Source organism: Chrysochloris asiatica, unplaced genomic scaffold, assembly GCF_000296735.1.
Source record: "Chrysochloris asiatica unplaced genomic scaffold, ChrAsi1.0 scaffold00017, whole genome shotgun sequence".
Classification (NCBI taxonomy): domain Eukaryota; kingdom Metazoa; phylum Chordata; class Mammalia; order Afrosoricida; family Chrysochloridae; genus Chrysochloris; species Chrysochloris asiatica.
In genome coordinates, this window is record NW_006408535.1 from 9220825 (window position 1) to 9239305 (window position 18481).

General features: G+C 34.8%; 1 protein-coding gene across 1 annotated transcript in view; it reads right to left on the reverse strand.

Annotated features, from left to right (window-relative positions):
- MIPOL1 (mirror-image polydactyly 1) overlaps positions 1-15966 on the reverse strand; it is a 369629-nt gene extending 353663 nt beyond the window's left edge. Inside the window, exons 1-4 of the mRNA XM_006835500.1 lie at positions 15945-15966; positions 15548-15770; positions 13036-13171; positions 11623-11728 (exon numbers count right to left, since the gene is read on the reverse strand). Of these exons, the coding sequence (XP_006835563.1) occupies positions 11623-11728; positions 13036-13171; positions 15548-15770; positions 15945-15966 (487 nt within the window). The remainder of the gene's footprint in view (positions 1-11622; positions 11729-13035; positions 13172-15547; positions 15771-15944) is intronic.
- Positions 15967-18481: the final 2515 nt, after the last annotated feature.

The window sequence follows — 18481 nt, forward strand, 5'->3', positions numbered from 1 at the left end:
ATCTGGAGGACATTATGTTGTATGAAATAAATCTATCACAAAAGGTCAAATATTGTATGGGATCACTATTATATGAAATGAAAAATAGATTTGCACACAAAAAGAAACATTCTTTGATGGTTATCAGGGATGGGAGGGGAAAAAAATAAGCAACTAGATAGTTGTTACTGATGTTTAGTGTCCTCAGTCAGTTCCCACTTATAGCAACCCAATATAGGGTTTCTGAGACCCGCCGATCTTGCGGTTTGCAGTGCAGTGTATATGTAGCTCCATACTAGGACTCCAACTAGACAGTGTTGTTGTGATTGTTAAGTGCTGTTGAGTTGATTCTGACTCATAGTGACCCTGTATAGGGTTTCCAAGGAGCAGCTGGAGAGTTTGAACCACTGACTTTGCAGTTCAAACCAACTTTTGTTCCAGTGTTTATCCTACAGCACTGTGGTTGTTGTTGCACCATAGAATGTTAATTTGAGTGAAGAGAAATGCAATACACAATATGGGAGAAATCAGCACAACTTGCCCAAGGCAAAAGGAGACATGGAGAGGACCATAAAAACAAAGGTCAATAATGGTAAACTCTCATAACAAAAGTAATTAACAAACAATCATTTATCAGTGAATACAAAGACAGACAACTATAAATGGATATGGAAGCTCATTAGGAGTACACCCTAGTACAAACACAGATAGGTATGGTTCTGTATAGTCCTACATTGGTATCTATAAATGTAAATGTTACAAGTATATCCATATACTAGAGTGCAGTGGCTCTGTAGGATAAGCACTCAACTGCTAACCAGAGGGTCGGAGGTTTAAGCCCAGCAGCTACTCTGCAAAAGAAAGATGAGGTTTGCTGCTGCTTCAAAGATTTATAGCCTCTGAAACCTTATACAGGGTCTCTATGAGTTGGAACCAACTCCATGGCACTTAACAACAATAATTTGTAAGTATGTATATTTGCATGTATATCCATATATAAAAGAATACATATGGGACACAGTTATGGAAACTTCTTAGACATAACCAAATGCCTTGTAGCATGAGCCAGTGGATTTTAAAGGCTAATGACCATAGTTTTAGGAGGACATCTAGGTTAACTGGCATCATATAGTTTTTAAAGATAATGTTCTATACTCTAGTTTGGTGAAGTAAGTCTGGGGTCTGAAGAGCTTGTGAGGAGCCATCTAAGATACAACTACTGGTCTCTTCCCATCTGGAACAAAGGAGAATGAAGAAAACTGAAGATTCAATGAAGCAATTAGTTCAAAGGATGAAGCCTCCTTTAATCTGGAGCAACGACTACCTACCACTGGTACCCAGCAACTACTACCTACCACTCTGACAAAGAATACAATAGAAGGTCCTGGTTAGAGTGGGTGACAAATGTAGAACAAAATTTGAAATAATAAAAAAAGACCAGATGTACATGAAGCCACTCCCAGAGACCACCTTTCAATCAAATGATAGACAACATCCAGGAGGGTCTGTGCTCCTTACAACAATCAATTAGAAGAAATCAAAAGGGCAACATCTCCCTCAAAGCAAAGATGAGATAGTATGGAGGAGCAAGGGAACAGGTAAATGGAAATGGGGGACACTGAGTAGAAATGGAGAGAAATATGGCACATTGCAAAGATCACAACCAATGTCACAGAACAATCTGTGTATTACTTATTGAATGGAAAACTAATTTTCTATGTCAATTTTCATCTAAAGCACAACTGCTGTTGTTAAGTGCCTTCAAGTCTCACAATGACGCTATATAAGGTTTCTGAAAAGCAGCTGGTGAATTTGAAAATCTGACCTTGAGGTTATCAGTCCAGTGCTTATGCTACATTGCTAATAAAATGTTCAAATATATATATTTCCCAAGTGATCAAATAAAGATATATATAATCAAACCCCACTGTCATCAAGCCATAACAACCCTATGTAGGGTTTCCAAGGAGACTGGAAATCTTAAAAGGAGCAGAAAGCCTCCTCTTTCTTCCCCAGAGTGGCTAGTGGATTTGAACTGCTGACCTATGGTTAGCAGCCCAAGGTATAATCTACCACACCACCAAAAATAAGCAATTCTACTCTTGTTGTTGTTGTTAAGTGCTGTCCAGTGGGTTCCAACTCAGTAACTCTGAATAGGGCTTCTGAGGAGAAGCTGATGAGTTTGAACCGCTGACTTTGTGGTTAGTATTTACTCTACAGCACCACACCAGGACTCCAATTCTACTATAGAGTTCACAACAAAAGATGTTAGAAGAGAAAAAAAAAAAGTTCTAAGCTACATATATAATAGAGACAAGTTTTATAAAAGGCAGACCCTTTGCTATATATGAACGAATCTCAGATTCCATGAAATCTATACTCACTGTTAGACATGAGGGTTAATCATTTTGGTTGATTTAGAACGGATTCCTACAGATTGGATATCAAATGGATTTCTTGATCATATGAAATGATAGTAAACATGCTAATTACTGTATGATTTATACTACATATATTTGGGGACTGTGTAAATCTAAAATTGTTGTTATTGTTAAGTGCAGTCAAGTCAGTTCCTACTGACAGAGACCCTGTACAGGGTTTCCAAGGAGCAGCTGGTGGATTTGAATCACCAATCTTGTGGTTAGCAGTCCACTGTTTATCCTACAGCACCACACCAGGGCTCCTTTATGTACATTCTTTGTTATTAAGTGCCATTGAGTTGATTCTGATACACGGAGATCCGGTAAAGGGTTTCTAAGGTTGCAAATCTTTACAGGAACAGAAAGCCTCATATTTCTCCTGTGGAGTGGAGGGTGGGTTCGAAATGCAACCTTGTGGTTAAAGTCCAGGACTTATCCTGCAGCGCCGCCAGCTCTCTCCTTATGTATATAAAATCAAAAACAAAACAAAACTCACTGCCAAGTAGAGTTACTGACACTGTGAACTGTTAGGGAGAAGAAAGCTCTTTCTCTTTCTTGGGGAACAGATGGTAGATTTTAACTGCTGACATATACTGTTAAGTGACTTGTCTTCTTGGTTCTGACCCCTAGGGACCTTGTATAGGGTTTCTGAGGAGCAGCTGATGAGCTTGAACCACCGACCTTGCATTTCAAACCAACCCTGCAGTCCAGTGCATTAACCCACAGGGCCACACCTGGACTCTCTGTATAAATATAGTTAACTACTTTTGAAAACTCTTAGAAGTATGGATTCTAGATCAAAAGTCACCCTTATAAGTCCTAATATAATTTTTTCTCTATAGAAGTACTATTAATTTATACTCATGTTGTTGTTAAGTGCTGTCAAGTTGATTCCAACCCATAGCAGCCCTGTATAGGGTTTCTGAGGAGAAGCTGGTGAGCTTGACCTTGTGGTTCAAACGGCTAAGCAATTTATACTTATAAATATAGAAACTATTAAAAATGAATTAGGAAATTATACAAAATATGAAGTTTAAATTTCAGAAATATAAAAAAAAAACATTTTATAAGACTTCATATGATTTTATAGACAATTTAGAACAGATAACTAATTACTTAAATACACTTCCTAAAAATCTATTATATTTACATTCAACTATTATTGTTGCTGTTATTAAATGCTGTCTGGTTGATTTCAACACATATAGCAATCCTGTAAAGGGTTTCCAAGAAATTTTTGGTCGGTTTGAACTGTTAGCCTCAAGATTAGCAGTCCAGTGCTAACCTATAGCACCAGAATAGTACTCCAAAGAGACATTAAAGCTATAATTGTTATTGTAAAATAGGCAAATTATTCTTTGAAGTATTATATAAGCATCAATCATTTTATATATTTAAAAAATACAACTGTAACAGTATTGTACTTGTTCAGTGCGTAGAATATTTGCATTACATTTTTTAATGAAAATATTTGGCTCTGTAGGATAATAAGCACTGGATTGCAAACCACAAGGTTGGCAGTTCAAACCCACCAGCTGCTCCTTGGAAACCCTGTACAGGGATCGCTATGTGTCAGAAATGGCTCAACACCACTTAACAACAACAACAAACTCTTTCCAAGATTATTTCCTCTTCAGAATTAAACATTTGAAAAAGTATTAAAATAATTTTCTGAAAAGTTTTGTTAATTTTGTTTAAATACCAAGATTACATAACATCCTCTCAAATACTTGTTATCATTATAAAGTCCATAGTAAACCATTCCTAATAAAAGTTTCTCATTTGGGGCACTTATTATGCATAACGCTTTCTCTGTTGAAGTGGGGAAAACTTTTATGGAGGGAAGATACAAAATTGGCCACACTCTAGTCTCAATCATTATTTGCCCTAGCACTCGTCATAATTCTGACTCATACCCAAAGAGTTCTCAGCATGCTCCTAATAGTTACTTAGTTATATACAGTGTTATTCTATACTTACTCATGTTTGATTTTGTTTCAGAAAGAATTGACTTGTATGTCTCTTTAAAAAATTAGTATTATTATTTTATTTGATCCTGTTATTATTTTTACTTGAAAGCTTGAAAATATAAAAAACTACTTCATCTTTGCAGAAAAGAAAGAGGTAATATAATCAGCCTTCTACCTATTAATATTTCGAACTACTGCGTTTCACAGAAGGAGAAGTCCTTTTTTAAAACATCTGAAATTGCAGGTCATCTTCTTGAAATACTTTTTCCTTCCAAACTGAAAAATGTGGGTACATGTGTATGTAGCGAAATGTTCCATTATAATTTAATGCATTTAAAGCCTTCAGGTATTAAACTAAAGGTTATCACATTTTATTAATGGCTGCTACATATACAGAAAAATAGGATTTCTGTGTATTATGTCTTAAAAGAGAATATAATGCTATTTGTTATTCTTCTGCTATATAAAGCCAGCTCACTTTGTTCTTCTTAATCATTAGAGATCAATATACTTTAAGACAATGTGTACATCTTTCTACAAAAGAACAATGTAAACATTTTGTACTATATGACTTTGGTTTTCTTCCCACTAATTTTTTTAAGTATCTTATTATACTTGCTGTAATGCTAGATTTGTTGTTGTTAAGTGCCATAGAGTTGGTTACGACCCATAGTGGCCCTGGATACTATATCTTTTAACATTTTAACATGAACAGAAAAATTTATACATTTCAGACAACATATGTTGTAATCTTTTGGACAATCATAATCATACCCCTCTTTTCTCCGCCAAAAGTAAAGTAACATCTTCTTAATAAAAACAGCTTGGGAATACTTTAAATTTTTATTTATAAAATATTACCCTAAATTTACGTGCATAGAAAAGGATCTGTCTATTGACTTTTTTAAAAAAAGCAGATTCAATGCTTGCACCATCAGTAAAATAAGGAAGGCATATTCATTATGTAAATGTTGAATTACAGATTGTTAAAATATAGTTTTATGTATATATATATATAGGTAGGTAGATAAATTTATAAACACAAGACTTAGGAACTAAGGCAGTTCTTTTGGCTAAAACCCAATATTGGCCTTATTTTAGTTTAATTGGAAGAGGATCTCAAATTCATCTTCTCCATGAGATATCAGGAACCTGGATTTCTCTTTGTACCAAAGGTTAATAAGAAATGTGTCTGCAAAAGTCAAACAGCATTAAATACCAAAAACTGATTATTATTCTACAGGAGTTTCTTCTGTCATTCATAATCTCTCCATGCTCCAACCTTCCACAGCTAATCTTTAATGTATGACATGCAAGAAAGGAAAATAACTAACATAAAGCAGAGATGCCAAAGTGAGCTCCTAAGAAATAGAAAAGTAAGGCTTTTAAAGAAACATAAATATTTTAAATATCACAAAAATAACGTATAAGAAAAGCTATTTAAATAAGTACTCATGTAAAATTTAAACAGCATCTGTACACTGAAAATGCAGTAGAATAATAAAAATTAAAGAGAATTTCCCTAAACACTAGGTAATTTTCACTGAGATTGTACAGGAAAAGTGAAAGGTTTAATTAACAAGTTATATTTAAAAGTTACAATCAAATCGCTGATCGAAGAGGAAATTAATGGCTGCATATCAGGTCATCGGATCCTAACTCTTAGTTTTAGAATCAATTTAACTAAAACAAACATTGAAGTGTCTGTGGTTCAAATACTTCATTTAGGTGACAAAAGATACATACATAAAGAACAAAAAAGATTCAATTCTCTGCCTCATGTCTCTAAAATATCCTAACATTTTAAGGTCATACATGCTAACAATGATCAAATACTATTAACCACGGTTATAATTTAATGAGTGAAAACACAATAAAAAGTTTTAAATAACTACAAAGAAATAGTATTTTCCCAATGTTAACAGAAAGTCATGTGGGCATTTCATCTTTTTCTAAGACTAAATAAAATATATTTGTTCTCGTTGTTAAGTACTGTCAAGTCGGTTCCAACTTATAGTGACCCTATATAAGGTTTCCAAGGCATAGCTGGTAGGTATGAACTATCTCTTATTTATTTTCTGCAAACATGCAAGAAATAATTTTCATTTTTTCAAGCTGTCAAGAAAAAATAACAGGATCAAATGAAATAATAAAATGTATTACAAACTAATTTTTTAAGAGACACCCAAATCAATTCTTTCTGAAACAAAATCAAATATAAGTAAGTATTATTGTTGTTATGTGTCTTTGAGTCAGTTCTGACTCATAGCGACCCTGTATATGGTTTCTGAGGAGTGGCTGGTGGATTTGAACCTCCAACCTTGCAGTTCAAATCAACCATGTGACTTAGTGCATTATCCTGCAGCGCCACAGCAGGGCACCAGATAAGTAAGTATAGATGGTGGTGGTAGTTATGATTGTGTGCCATCGAGTTGGTTCTGACTCATGGTGGACCTATATAGGGTTTCTAAGGAATGGCTGGTAGGTTTGAACTGCCAACCTTTGGTTTGCAGTCCAATGCTAATCCTATGGCACCACACCAGGAGTCCAAGTATTCGTTGTGGTTGCTAAGTACTGTCTATCACTTATATAACGAAACAACTATTAGGAACATGCTGAATATGTTCCCTATGAGATCAAGGTTTAAGAAAAAAAGATGATGGCAACATTATCAGTATTTTAATATCACAACAACCATTTGTTGAGTGCAACCTAAAGGGTAAGCAATTCATAAACATTATCTCCTTTAAAATGACAGCAACCCACAGAGTAGGTTTTAACCAAGCCTCAATGAGGCTGTCATTTACACACAATAGGTGGTGAAAAGACTTTTGAGCAAAAGTCTCAAACCACAATCTGAGTTTTAACTGCAAGCTAGAGCACTAGACTACAATGTCGGTTTGAACCATAAGGTTGGTAATTCAAATCCACCAGCTGCTAGTTGGAAACCCTATACAGGGTCTCTATGAGTCGGAACTGACTCCACAGCACTTAACAACAACCACAGAGGGATCTACAAGGATTCCTGGTGGCACAGTAGATTGGACATTGGTCAGTTATTCAAACTCATCAGGTGCTCCACAGGAGAAAGATGAAACTGTCTGATTCACAGTTTCAGAAACCCTATACATGGTTTCAGAATCGGCTCACTGGCAGTAGGCTTTTTGTTAGTTTATTGTACATGGCATGGTACTGTAGGATGAGCGCCAGACTATTAACCACAAGGTTCAAACCCAGCACACACTCCTCAGAAACCCTACACAGGCTTACTATAAGTCAGAACTGACTCGCTTAGCACTCAACAACAGCATTATACAAGGACTCTTGGTGATGCAATCGTTAAAAAATATTGCTGCTAACCAAAAGATCTATGGGTTCCACCAGCTACTCTTCAAGAGAAAGGTGTGGCATGTGGCAGTCTGCTCCCATAAAGATTACAGTCTTGGAAACCTTATAAGGCAATGCTACTCTTCCTGTTGGGTCGCTATGAATTGTAATTGACTTGATAGTAATGAGTCTGTTTTTTTTTATTTTAGTGCTGCTGCTCTTAGGTTCCATTGAGTCAGTTCCGACTCACAGAGACTCTATGTACAACAGAATGAAACACTGCCCAGTCCTGGGCCAACCTCACTATCGTTGCCATGTTTGAGTCCGTTGATGCTGCCACTTTGCCAATCCATCCTACTGGGGGTTTTCCTCTTTTTCTCTGACCTTCCACCTTACCAAACATGATATCCTCCCTCCAGACAATATGTCCGAAGTATGAAAGACAAAGTTTGGCCATCCTGGCCTCCAAGGAGCACTCTGGCTGCACATATTCCAACGTAGATCTGTTAGTTCTCTTGGCAGCCCATGGCACTTTCAATATTCTCCTCCAACACCATAACTCAAGAGCATCAATTATTCTATGGTCTTCCTTATTCACTGTACAGCTTTCGCATGTATATGAGGCTATTGATTTCAGTATGTGGTGCATTATGATTGAGAATAGTTAAACACTCAAAATCCCATATCTATCCTAGTTGCTGATGTATATTCAGTGCTAGGTCTACAATAAATAATTCTTGGTTGATCTGTAAAGAAGTTAGCATAGTTCCTATAAAATAATGAATGCTGATGAAAAGTACCTTTGGTAATGATGATGATGACAATTATGGTAATGTAAGATAAAGAGGGGAAGATAAAAGGACCAACCATCTAAGATACTACCTTGACAGAAAACAACAGAACACCAAACTCCCAATAAGATCATATTACATTGACAGTAGTAACATCATGTAAAACTAACAAGGAAGTAAAGTCAACAGGTTTGAAGACTATTATAATAGTTTATATGACAGTTACCACAGGTACACACTGAGTTAACGCCTAAGCCCTCTGTATACCATTTTTTTCATTTCAGATTCATTTTTTAGTAAAAGGTATTACCACTAAGAAATTTCCTTATCAACCAATCCTTTCTTTAATTTTTCAGGGTTTTTTTTTTTTCTTTTAAAAGTTTTAATGACCACAATTTTAATTAAAAGCAAAACAAAAAAAATGTTTTCATGACTTCTGGCAAAATAATATTATCAAAAGTTTACGAATTTTATGTGTAAGAATAATAAAAGAATACAACTATTAGCTACAAATTACTGAATAACTGTTATATGCTATGTACTTATATATGCTATATTTCATCCTTAAAATAATTTTGTAAACAAATATGATTTACATTTTACATGGGGAGAAACAGGCTTATTGACACTGACTTGCTAAAAGGCACACAGTCAATATTAAGACTCAAAGCAGTGATCTGAGTTTGGGTCAATCTGACTCCATGGTTTTTAGTTTTTCTATTGTTTCAAACTGCCTCTCAGAAAATTGGTTACCTTTTGCTTTATATGGTTTTGATTATACCAGATCCTTAGAAATGGTATAAGGTTATACAATTTGTTGTTGTTGTTAAATGCTATTGAGTTCGTTCCGACTCCTAATGACCCTGTATAGGGTGTCCGAGAAGCAGCTGGTGTGTTTGAACCATTAACCTTGTGGTTCAAACAGACCTTGCAGTCCGGTGCTTATCCTACAGTGCTACAGCAGGACTCCAAATCAGATAATTTTTAATTTTCATAAGTTATATGAGAAAGTAGGAAGGCAAGATGGACTAGTACATCCATAATACAAATTACACAATGCACATAAAGATAAAAATAAATAAGAGGGATAGTTGGAAGACAAAAAAAAATGGTATAAAAAAATGGTAGGAGCTCTGGTAGTGTAGTGGTTACAAATCGGGCTGCGAACCTTAAGGTCAGTGGTTCGAAACTACCAGCCGCTCCACGGGAGAAAGATGAGGCTTTCTACTCCCGTAAAGATTTACACCCTCGGAAACCCTGTACAGGGTCGCTATGGGTCGGAACCGACTCAACGGCACTTAACAACAACAACAACATAGCTGCACAGTGGTTACATGTTCAGCTGCTAACAGAAAAGTGGCAGTTTACAACCAAGGAAAAAACCCTAAGCTGTCCTATAAGATTGGTATAAGTTAAAATCAACTCAAAAGCATGGGTTAGTACATGTTAGATGATTTTAGTTGTGTTGTTGTTATCATACTGAATATCCATATCCTTCTATATAAATCATTGGTCCCTATTTCCTCATAATATTCTAGTTAATATTTTACTTTAAAAGCTAGGTTTAAGACACTATAAAAACATACTAAACATATTTCAAAATTAAACATTTACTAAATATTTTTTTCATTCATGAAATTTACAATCATAAAACAGCTTTGATCATACTTTACTTTTTATGTATGCATTAGTCAAAATTTTTAGTCATAGGGAATCCTTAAATATATGTCAATCCACAAATATTTGAAGAATATATTTAGCTATATTATAGAAAAGTTTAAGGAAAAGAGTAAATATTATCACATAATGAGTGATATGCCAACATACTAATTTATGATTTTCAATAAATCATGAGGGAACTTATTATATTAAATTAATTTTGGAAAACATAAATAAAATTAAATTACTCTGCAAACATCTGAAAATTAATTTAAGTCTTATGATACCATCCTATTAGTATACATGTGTATACATATGGCTATAAAAAGTCAAGAAACTTTCAAATTGCCTTAACTTTATATTTGAATAACCAATTTTCAACATGGTATAAATTTTCCTTAAAATAAATAATTCTCCTGTTTCTCTCCTTAATTAAAAAAAAAATCATGGTAGTTTAATGCTAATAGAAAACAAACATCTGGTATTCAGCTAGAGCACTTACTCATATTTTCATAATGATGCTACTTTCTATTTTCCATATAATATTTTAAAGATAGGTTATACAAACCTATCAGAATTATTTCATGTATGCAACCAATTTAAGTGGCTTATAAAGCATGATTATAATCTCACACTAATCACAAAATATACTTGTTTCTTAAAATAATTTCAAATGATACAAATGTTAAAGTAAGTGCTCTCTAAAATTCTTCAGGATACTAATATCTTATTGTTTGGAATATCTATTTCTTTAACACACTAAAACACTAGTGAGGAAGAGTCTCAGAGTTACTTATACATGGAGATCATAGACTACTGAGAATCCCTTATCATATCTGCAGCATACAAAGATAAAACATTTTTCTCCTTAAAAAGATCTGTGAGTAAAGGTATAATTCAAAACATATTTAAGGCAGCCATTTATAATTTTAAACTTTGACAACCTTTCAATTTAAGAGGAAATATGATCTGTATCATCATCCAGTCATCAGGTGAAAATTTATTAATTGCATGAAATAGATTTATGAAATAGACAGGTTTTCACTGGCAATGAATATATGACTATCTCCATACAAAGGAGAAGTATTTCCTCTCAATGAGCTAAAACAATAAGTGGTATTTGAACTGCTGGTTGAAAGGTAGAGGCACTGGTAATCATTATTTCCCCTTGTTTGTTCAGGCCCTTCCAACAAAACAAACAACCTTTTTGTGATTGGATTGACATGGTGTTAACAATGCATTTAATGCCCAAATCAGTATGAATACAGGTAAAGCTCTCCCTAATACCAGTACCAGGATGTTAAAGCCACCTATTTTCTAAGCAGCCAAAAAAAAAAAAAAAAAGAAAGAAAGAGAGAGAGAGAGAGATCGTACCCTCCTTTGACAAATAAGCTAGCTAGCATTCACCAAGCCACATCATATAGAACCACCTGTGTATGATTCTTAAAGCCATGTATTAGTACTCATCTGTTATACCTGTAGTCTTTTCAGCAATTTTAGCTTCTGTCACTTTCTCTTGGAGTTCTAGTTTAAGCTTTAGTTTTCTCTGTTCCTTATCTTCTTGAGTCAGTTTTTCTTGAAGCTGGAACACATTAAAGACAATAGAATTTTATCTAATAAATATCCTGCACAAATATAATAAATTCCAAAGGAAAACTCTTCTTTCCCTAAACTGTTATATCTTACTGCCTAAATATATAAACCCCCGCCCCAAAATAAGTGTTTTTAAGGTTCTAAATACTTTGTAAACTGGGTTGATAAATTGTAAAAACATTTTAATATACATTTAATATGTGTGTGTATGTAGGCAACTGAAATTAAAAGGAATAACATTACGATTAATAAAAACCATAACAAAGAGCTACCTCATCCATTCTTTAGTCTTAAAGCAAACAGCTTTCTTTAAGACTAATAAACTAATAAAATAATAGACAGCACAGCTTTACATCTTTCCTTAGTAATTCCAATATTTTGAAACAAACTTAATTAGTATAATAATCTTAACATCTGATATAAATCTTCCTTTGAGAATGCTACTCCATCATATCCTATTTTAATTTGCACTGGTGCCTGACTCATAATCATAATATATATGTAATAAATAACTGCTAAATGAAAGAATAGGAAATATCTCATTTTCTCTCACAGAAACCCTTCAATTTTTCTTTCTTTTTATTCCTCTCTAGACTTCTGTCATCTGTATTATTTTCCATCAGATAACTCAACATTTCTAACACTATGGTTCAATTTGATTCAAATAACTATAAAATATTAAAATAAAAAACTCAGAAAAGTAAGAAGTTAAAAAATACATAGTAAGTGAACATAAGGGATAGTTATGCTCAAAGAAATGTAAGTAGAAAAAGAGCAGAAAATAAGATAAAGCATGACATGACAAATTTGAATTGGCTTAGACAAAATGAAAATAAATAAATACAAAGTAAAGGACAATATTGTCATATCTTGCTATGTTTTAATTACATATATTATCCAAATGAAATACAGGGCATATATACTAATAAAAAAAGAAAAAATTTAGGAGTATAACATGAAGTCAATGCATTATCATGTTCACTCTCCATAACTCTGAAGGAACTACATACAGTAAAACTTGAATGAAATTATTTGTTTGTTTGTTTTTAAGATAACTACCCAAGATGCCATTTATGAAGAAGGAAGTGAAATCAGCAACCAGCAAGTCTGAAAACCAAACATAGCCAACCCTTCAACTGAACCTTTACCCTTTTAGACCAATTAGAAGTGGCATAAGCTACCATTAAAAATCCTAAAAGTACACAATAAAACTGAATTATGATGAACAATGAAGCAAATTTAGTAGGTCACCAGCTAAAAGTGTACTATGTCATTATCAGACTTTCTGTAGTGTACCTTTTTATTTTTGGCTTTGAGAATGTCCAGTTCTTTGAGAAGAGATGCTATTGTTTTCTCTTTATTTAAGTCTGAAGTAACTTGACAAGAATTCATACATTCACAATGCAAATCACTATTCCTAACTTCCATAATGCTGTAAAAGAGAAAACTGTCAAACAACCTGTACATATGCTTTCTACTGCATAGGTTCTATAAATTTTACACTTCACAGGGGGGAGAGAGATTTAATTCTCACAATAAATATGTTAAGTTATCTCATTTTAAACGTTTCATGTTATGTACTAGTAAGAAAATTATATGGACATGAAGAATATATTAATTTTATCCAGACACATTACTCTATGAGCTGAGATAGCTAAATTTGTAGAAAACATTCAGTGATACTATGGAGAAACTCATGTTTCTGTATATTAAACAATATTAAACAAAGAATTCAGTTTTCTGGGGACGTGAATATTAATTCAGTTTCTACTTAAGAGTCTGGATTCTAATTGCATTTATTTTCTGAAAATGAAAACATTAATTAGGATTTTCTTCAATTTCACTGACAGATTATCATATTTTCATTATTAAATTCCAACATTAAAAACAAATCCTATTCTTGTAATGCATTTAACTTATAAATTAAAATAAAAACGTTTCTGACATTTTGTATGCTCTCAGAGAACACTATTAGCTTGTTGCTATTGTTATTGTTGTTGTTAAGTGTTGTCGAGCCAGTCCCTACGCATAGCGATCCTGGGTAGGGTTCCCCAGGAAGGGCTGGTGGGTTTGAATCACCTACCTTGAGGTTAGCAGTCAAGAGGTTGTCTTTTTGAAGGCATTATTTTCAGGGTTTTTTTTTTGTTGTTGTTCTTTGTTAAGTGCGGCTGAGTTGGTTCTGACTCACAACAACTCTGGAGAGGGTTTTTGAGGAGCGGCAGGTGAATTTGAACCACCAACTTTGTGCTTCAAACTGACCTTGCAGCACAGTTAATACTCTACAACACCACCCGAGGACATGTTGTACACCTCTGGGCAGTTTGTAGACAGGTTAATCTCAAAGTTACTAAAAATAAATATACCAGTAAAGCCTGGACTCTACCTACCATATACAGGGAGGTTTCAAAAAGTTCATGGAAAACTGTAATGGAAAGATAACAGGATATTTCCACAAGCTTTCTGATGTTCCCTTGTAAATCTTCTGTTGCAATTATGCTAGATACCGCTTACGTTGGCTTTATCTCAAACATTATCATTTATTTCCCAAAATGGTTTCAAATGATTATGTCCTAGTCCTTTATCTCTGCCTCTACTCTACAAAATGTCCTCCAGTCTACCACTCAGTATAAAAAAGGTACTGAATCTAACAAAGTGCTAAGAGGTGAAAACATATTTGTATATATACAAGGGGGCTTCAAAAAGTTCCTGGGAAAATTCCATTATCATTTAATACCACTTTTCCACAAACTTTTTGAAGTCCCCTCATACATTAGGATTTTTATGCTAATTAAAAGCAGATGAACAAAGAATTGAATCGTTTTAAGTAAATAAAGTGGTTGTTTCTATGTGAATCTATTAAAATAGTATTCTGTAAAATACGATTTTATCTAGACTGAAATACATAATCACATTAATCACTAAAATTTAGAACAAGTACTGGACTGCTAACCACAAGACTGACAGTTCAAACCCACCAGCTACTACACAAAGATGAGGTTTTTCTGCTCCTGTAAAGATTTATAGCCTCAGAAATCCTATACAAGGTTGGTAAACATAGGAACTTACTTGATGGCACCTCGTTAACAACTTTTCACAGCATATGATTAAACATCAAAGTATCGTAATTACACAGGTAAAAGCCCCATGAGTCACAAATTCAAATCCCTGTATGTTACAGATAGGTGAGGTAAATGGGGAAAAGCTACAGAATGTAAAATAACAGGGAAGGAAGATAGAAAAATATTGAGTCCTCCTAAAAGCATTCGAATTAATTTAAAAGAAAAATTGGCAAACCAAAATCAAAATATTCCTCAGGCTTAATTGGTTCTGTGGCTGCCAATATTTAATCTCTGATGAATAATATCACATTTATGTCAATTTAGAAATAATTTGCACATCCATAATGAAAGGTCACAGAAAACAATATTCTACAAGAAATTAATAAAAACGTATGGCCCTCATTCAAATTCACCGCATGTTTTCTTACTCACTTCTCTCAACTCATCATAGCAATGTAATGGAAACAGCAGAAAAGCCTAAGGGGTCCCCAAATGCCACTAAGTTAATGATAAGTCAACTTTTGTTGTTGTTAAGTGCCTTAGTTAAGTGTTGGTAAGATTCTGATGCATAGTGACCCTGTATAGGTTTTCTGAGGAGCTGGAATTACCCAGTGTAGTTCAAATTGACCTTGAGGCTGAGTGTTTATCCTACAGCACTGAGCCCTCACCAAAATAAACAAATTAGCAACAAAGGAAGACCACATTCTCCCAACTGTGACTTTCTCAATGTTAAGAGCACTAGTACTCACTTGGGTTTTTCAGTAGTACAGTAAATTGTCTCATCATCTGGCTTAGGAATGATGGCCTGAAAATTCCTTGATCTCTGTCCTGGCAATTCTGTAACCTCATCAAGTAAGTCACTGGATTTCTGATGCATGCGTTCCACAAAATTATTCATAGCCAATTGCTCATCCAGTTGTATACTTTTATTATTCTTTTTAGTCTCTTGTTCAAGGTAACTATTGGCTCTATCTGTATTAAAAAAAAAAAAAAAAGATAGATGAAATCATTGTTATATATTAAACCACTCAATCAAATAAGTATTTTGTGCCAGGAAATATTTTCATAGCTTTAAACACATGCAAGTCTTGCTACTGGTGCATCCAGGTAAGCAAGTACTGTTGTGAACTTTAACACTGATAATACCAATTCCATAAGCAATGTACATTAAAACAGTGACTCGCAAACTGGGCTACATGTTAGAATCATTTCTAGTTTAAATAATGCTAATGTCCAGATCATACCTACCCTAAGTAAATAAAAATCTCTGGGAGTATGACACAGTCAATATTTTTTAAGTTCTCCAGATGATTGTCCTATACAATCATGGTTGGGAACCAGTGACTTAGAGATGTGTTTTTCCTCATAGAGTACTTCTCTTTTCTAGATTTCTTAGAAAAGAATACAATAAATGAATGATTGTTGTTGTTGTTATGTGCCGTTGAGTCAGTTCTGACTCAGCAACCCCATATAGGGTTTCTAGGAGCATCTGGTAGGTTTGAACTGACAACCTTGTGGTTCACAGTCCAGTGCTGATCTTACAGTGCTACAACAGCGATAATGGGCCTGGGAGTCTCTCAGCTAGAATTCATTTCCAAACTGTGCTATCATGGGCAAGTTAATCTACCTAATATAATAATAATAATAGCACTTCATTGAGTTGTTGCAAGGTTGAGTTAATGCATGCAAAATACTTGCTAAGTATCTGGCATAGATGCAAAGTACTTGGCCTAGAGTTTACATCAACAAATGTTAGCTATTATTTTTGTAACCATCATTGTCATATTGTACTGGGTACGATAAAAGGAGGGAATGCAGTGGCTCCAAACAGCAAGCACTGGACTGTTAACCACAAGGTCCATGGGTTGAGACTGTCAGCCATTCCTTGGGACAAAGGTTTTCTGCTTCCATGAAGATTTACAGCCTCTGAAATCCCATACAGGGTCGTTCTGAGTTAGAACCGACTCCATGGCACACATCAACAACAACAGTAGCAACTGACTCAGTGGCATGTAATGACAACAAAATATAAGAACTATTTTTAACCTTTATTGTATCAGCCATGTACTGCATATCAAAGACTCTATATCAATATTGCATGGTTATTTTATAGAAACGATTTTAAGCTACTATAGTAAGTAAAGGAGCTCTGTTAGTGTAGTGGTTATGAATCGGGCTGCAAACCTCAGGGACAGCAGTTGTAAACTACCAGCTGTTCTGCAGGAGAAAGATGAGGCTTTCTGCTCCCGTAAAGATTTACAGCCTCGGTCGCTATGTACAGGGTCGCTATGAGTCGGAACCGACTCCAAGGCACACATCAACAACAGTAGCAAGTAAGAGCTATATATTTCAAAGGAATAATACATAATTCTTGCAGAGAAGTTCTAGGGAGAAAATCACACACATGCACACAAACTCTTTTGTGAGTATATCAAATAAACAGACACCAAAGGAAGAAATAATCCTTAAACTTTAAAGAGCAGATGAACCTATCTGTTGTTGAGGATTGCTTTTCCAACTTGTCAAACTGAAAATGCTTTGGAGGCAGAATGAAAAAAGTACTTTTAGAATAAAAGAAAATGAAGGGGAACTTGTAAATAAAGTACCACTCACAAAGTATACATTATTTAATGAGAAATTCTTTGGTTGACTATAAGTGGTTCCAACTCAGCAACCTTACATAGGATTTCAGAGGCTATAAATCTTTATGGGAGCAGAAAGCTTCATCTTTCCCTCACAGAACAGCTGGTAGTTTCGGACACTGAGGTTAGCAGTCCAACTTGTAACCACTATGCTAGAGTTCTTTAAATATTTTGTTGTTGTTGTTAAAGTACCGTGGAGTTGGTTCCGACTCACAGTGACCCTGCATAGGGTTTCCGAGGCTGCAAATCTTTACGGGCAAAGATTCTTTTTTCTCCTACGGAACAGCTGGTAGTTTCGAACTGCCGACCTTGAGGTTAGCAGCCTAATTCATAATCACCACGCTACCAAAGCTCCTTAAATATTGTTGTTGTGAAGTGCCGTCGCGACAATTCCGACCCATAGCGACCCTGTATAGGGTTTCCAAGGAGCAGCTGGTGAATTTGAACCACCGACCTTGCAGTTCAAATGACTTGGCAGTCTGACGCATTAGCCCACAGCGTCATACCAGGACTCATCAGAGTTAAATTCCCAATCCCGGATATTCTTTCTGGTGGCTGGTAGCTAGATTAGAATCAGTTGTTTGGGAGCAATAATTTTCTATTTAACTTGGCTTAAGGGAAAGAGAAAATGTACTATCAATTATATACTGAGAGATATATAAGAAATTTCAACATAATGTTTTGACTACAGGGTTTCTGAGGCTGTAAATCATTACATGAGCAGAAAGTCTCATTCCACGGAACAGCTGGTAGTTTCGAACTGTTGACCTTGTGGTTGGCAGCCCATCTCATAATCATTATGTTACCAGATTCATGGAGCACTATTAACTATAAAAGCTCCCATGCCCCAATATCAACAATCACAAGTGCTTCAGGCTCTTTAACCTGTTTTGAGAATAAATTTAGCATCATCTGTCCCTTCTTTTTACCTGTGCATTCAGACCGACTCCTGGTGTGGCGCTGTAGGATTAGCAATGGACGGCTAACCATAAGGTCAACAGTTCAAACCACTAGCTGCTCATCAGAAACTCTATATAGGGT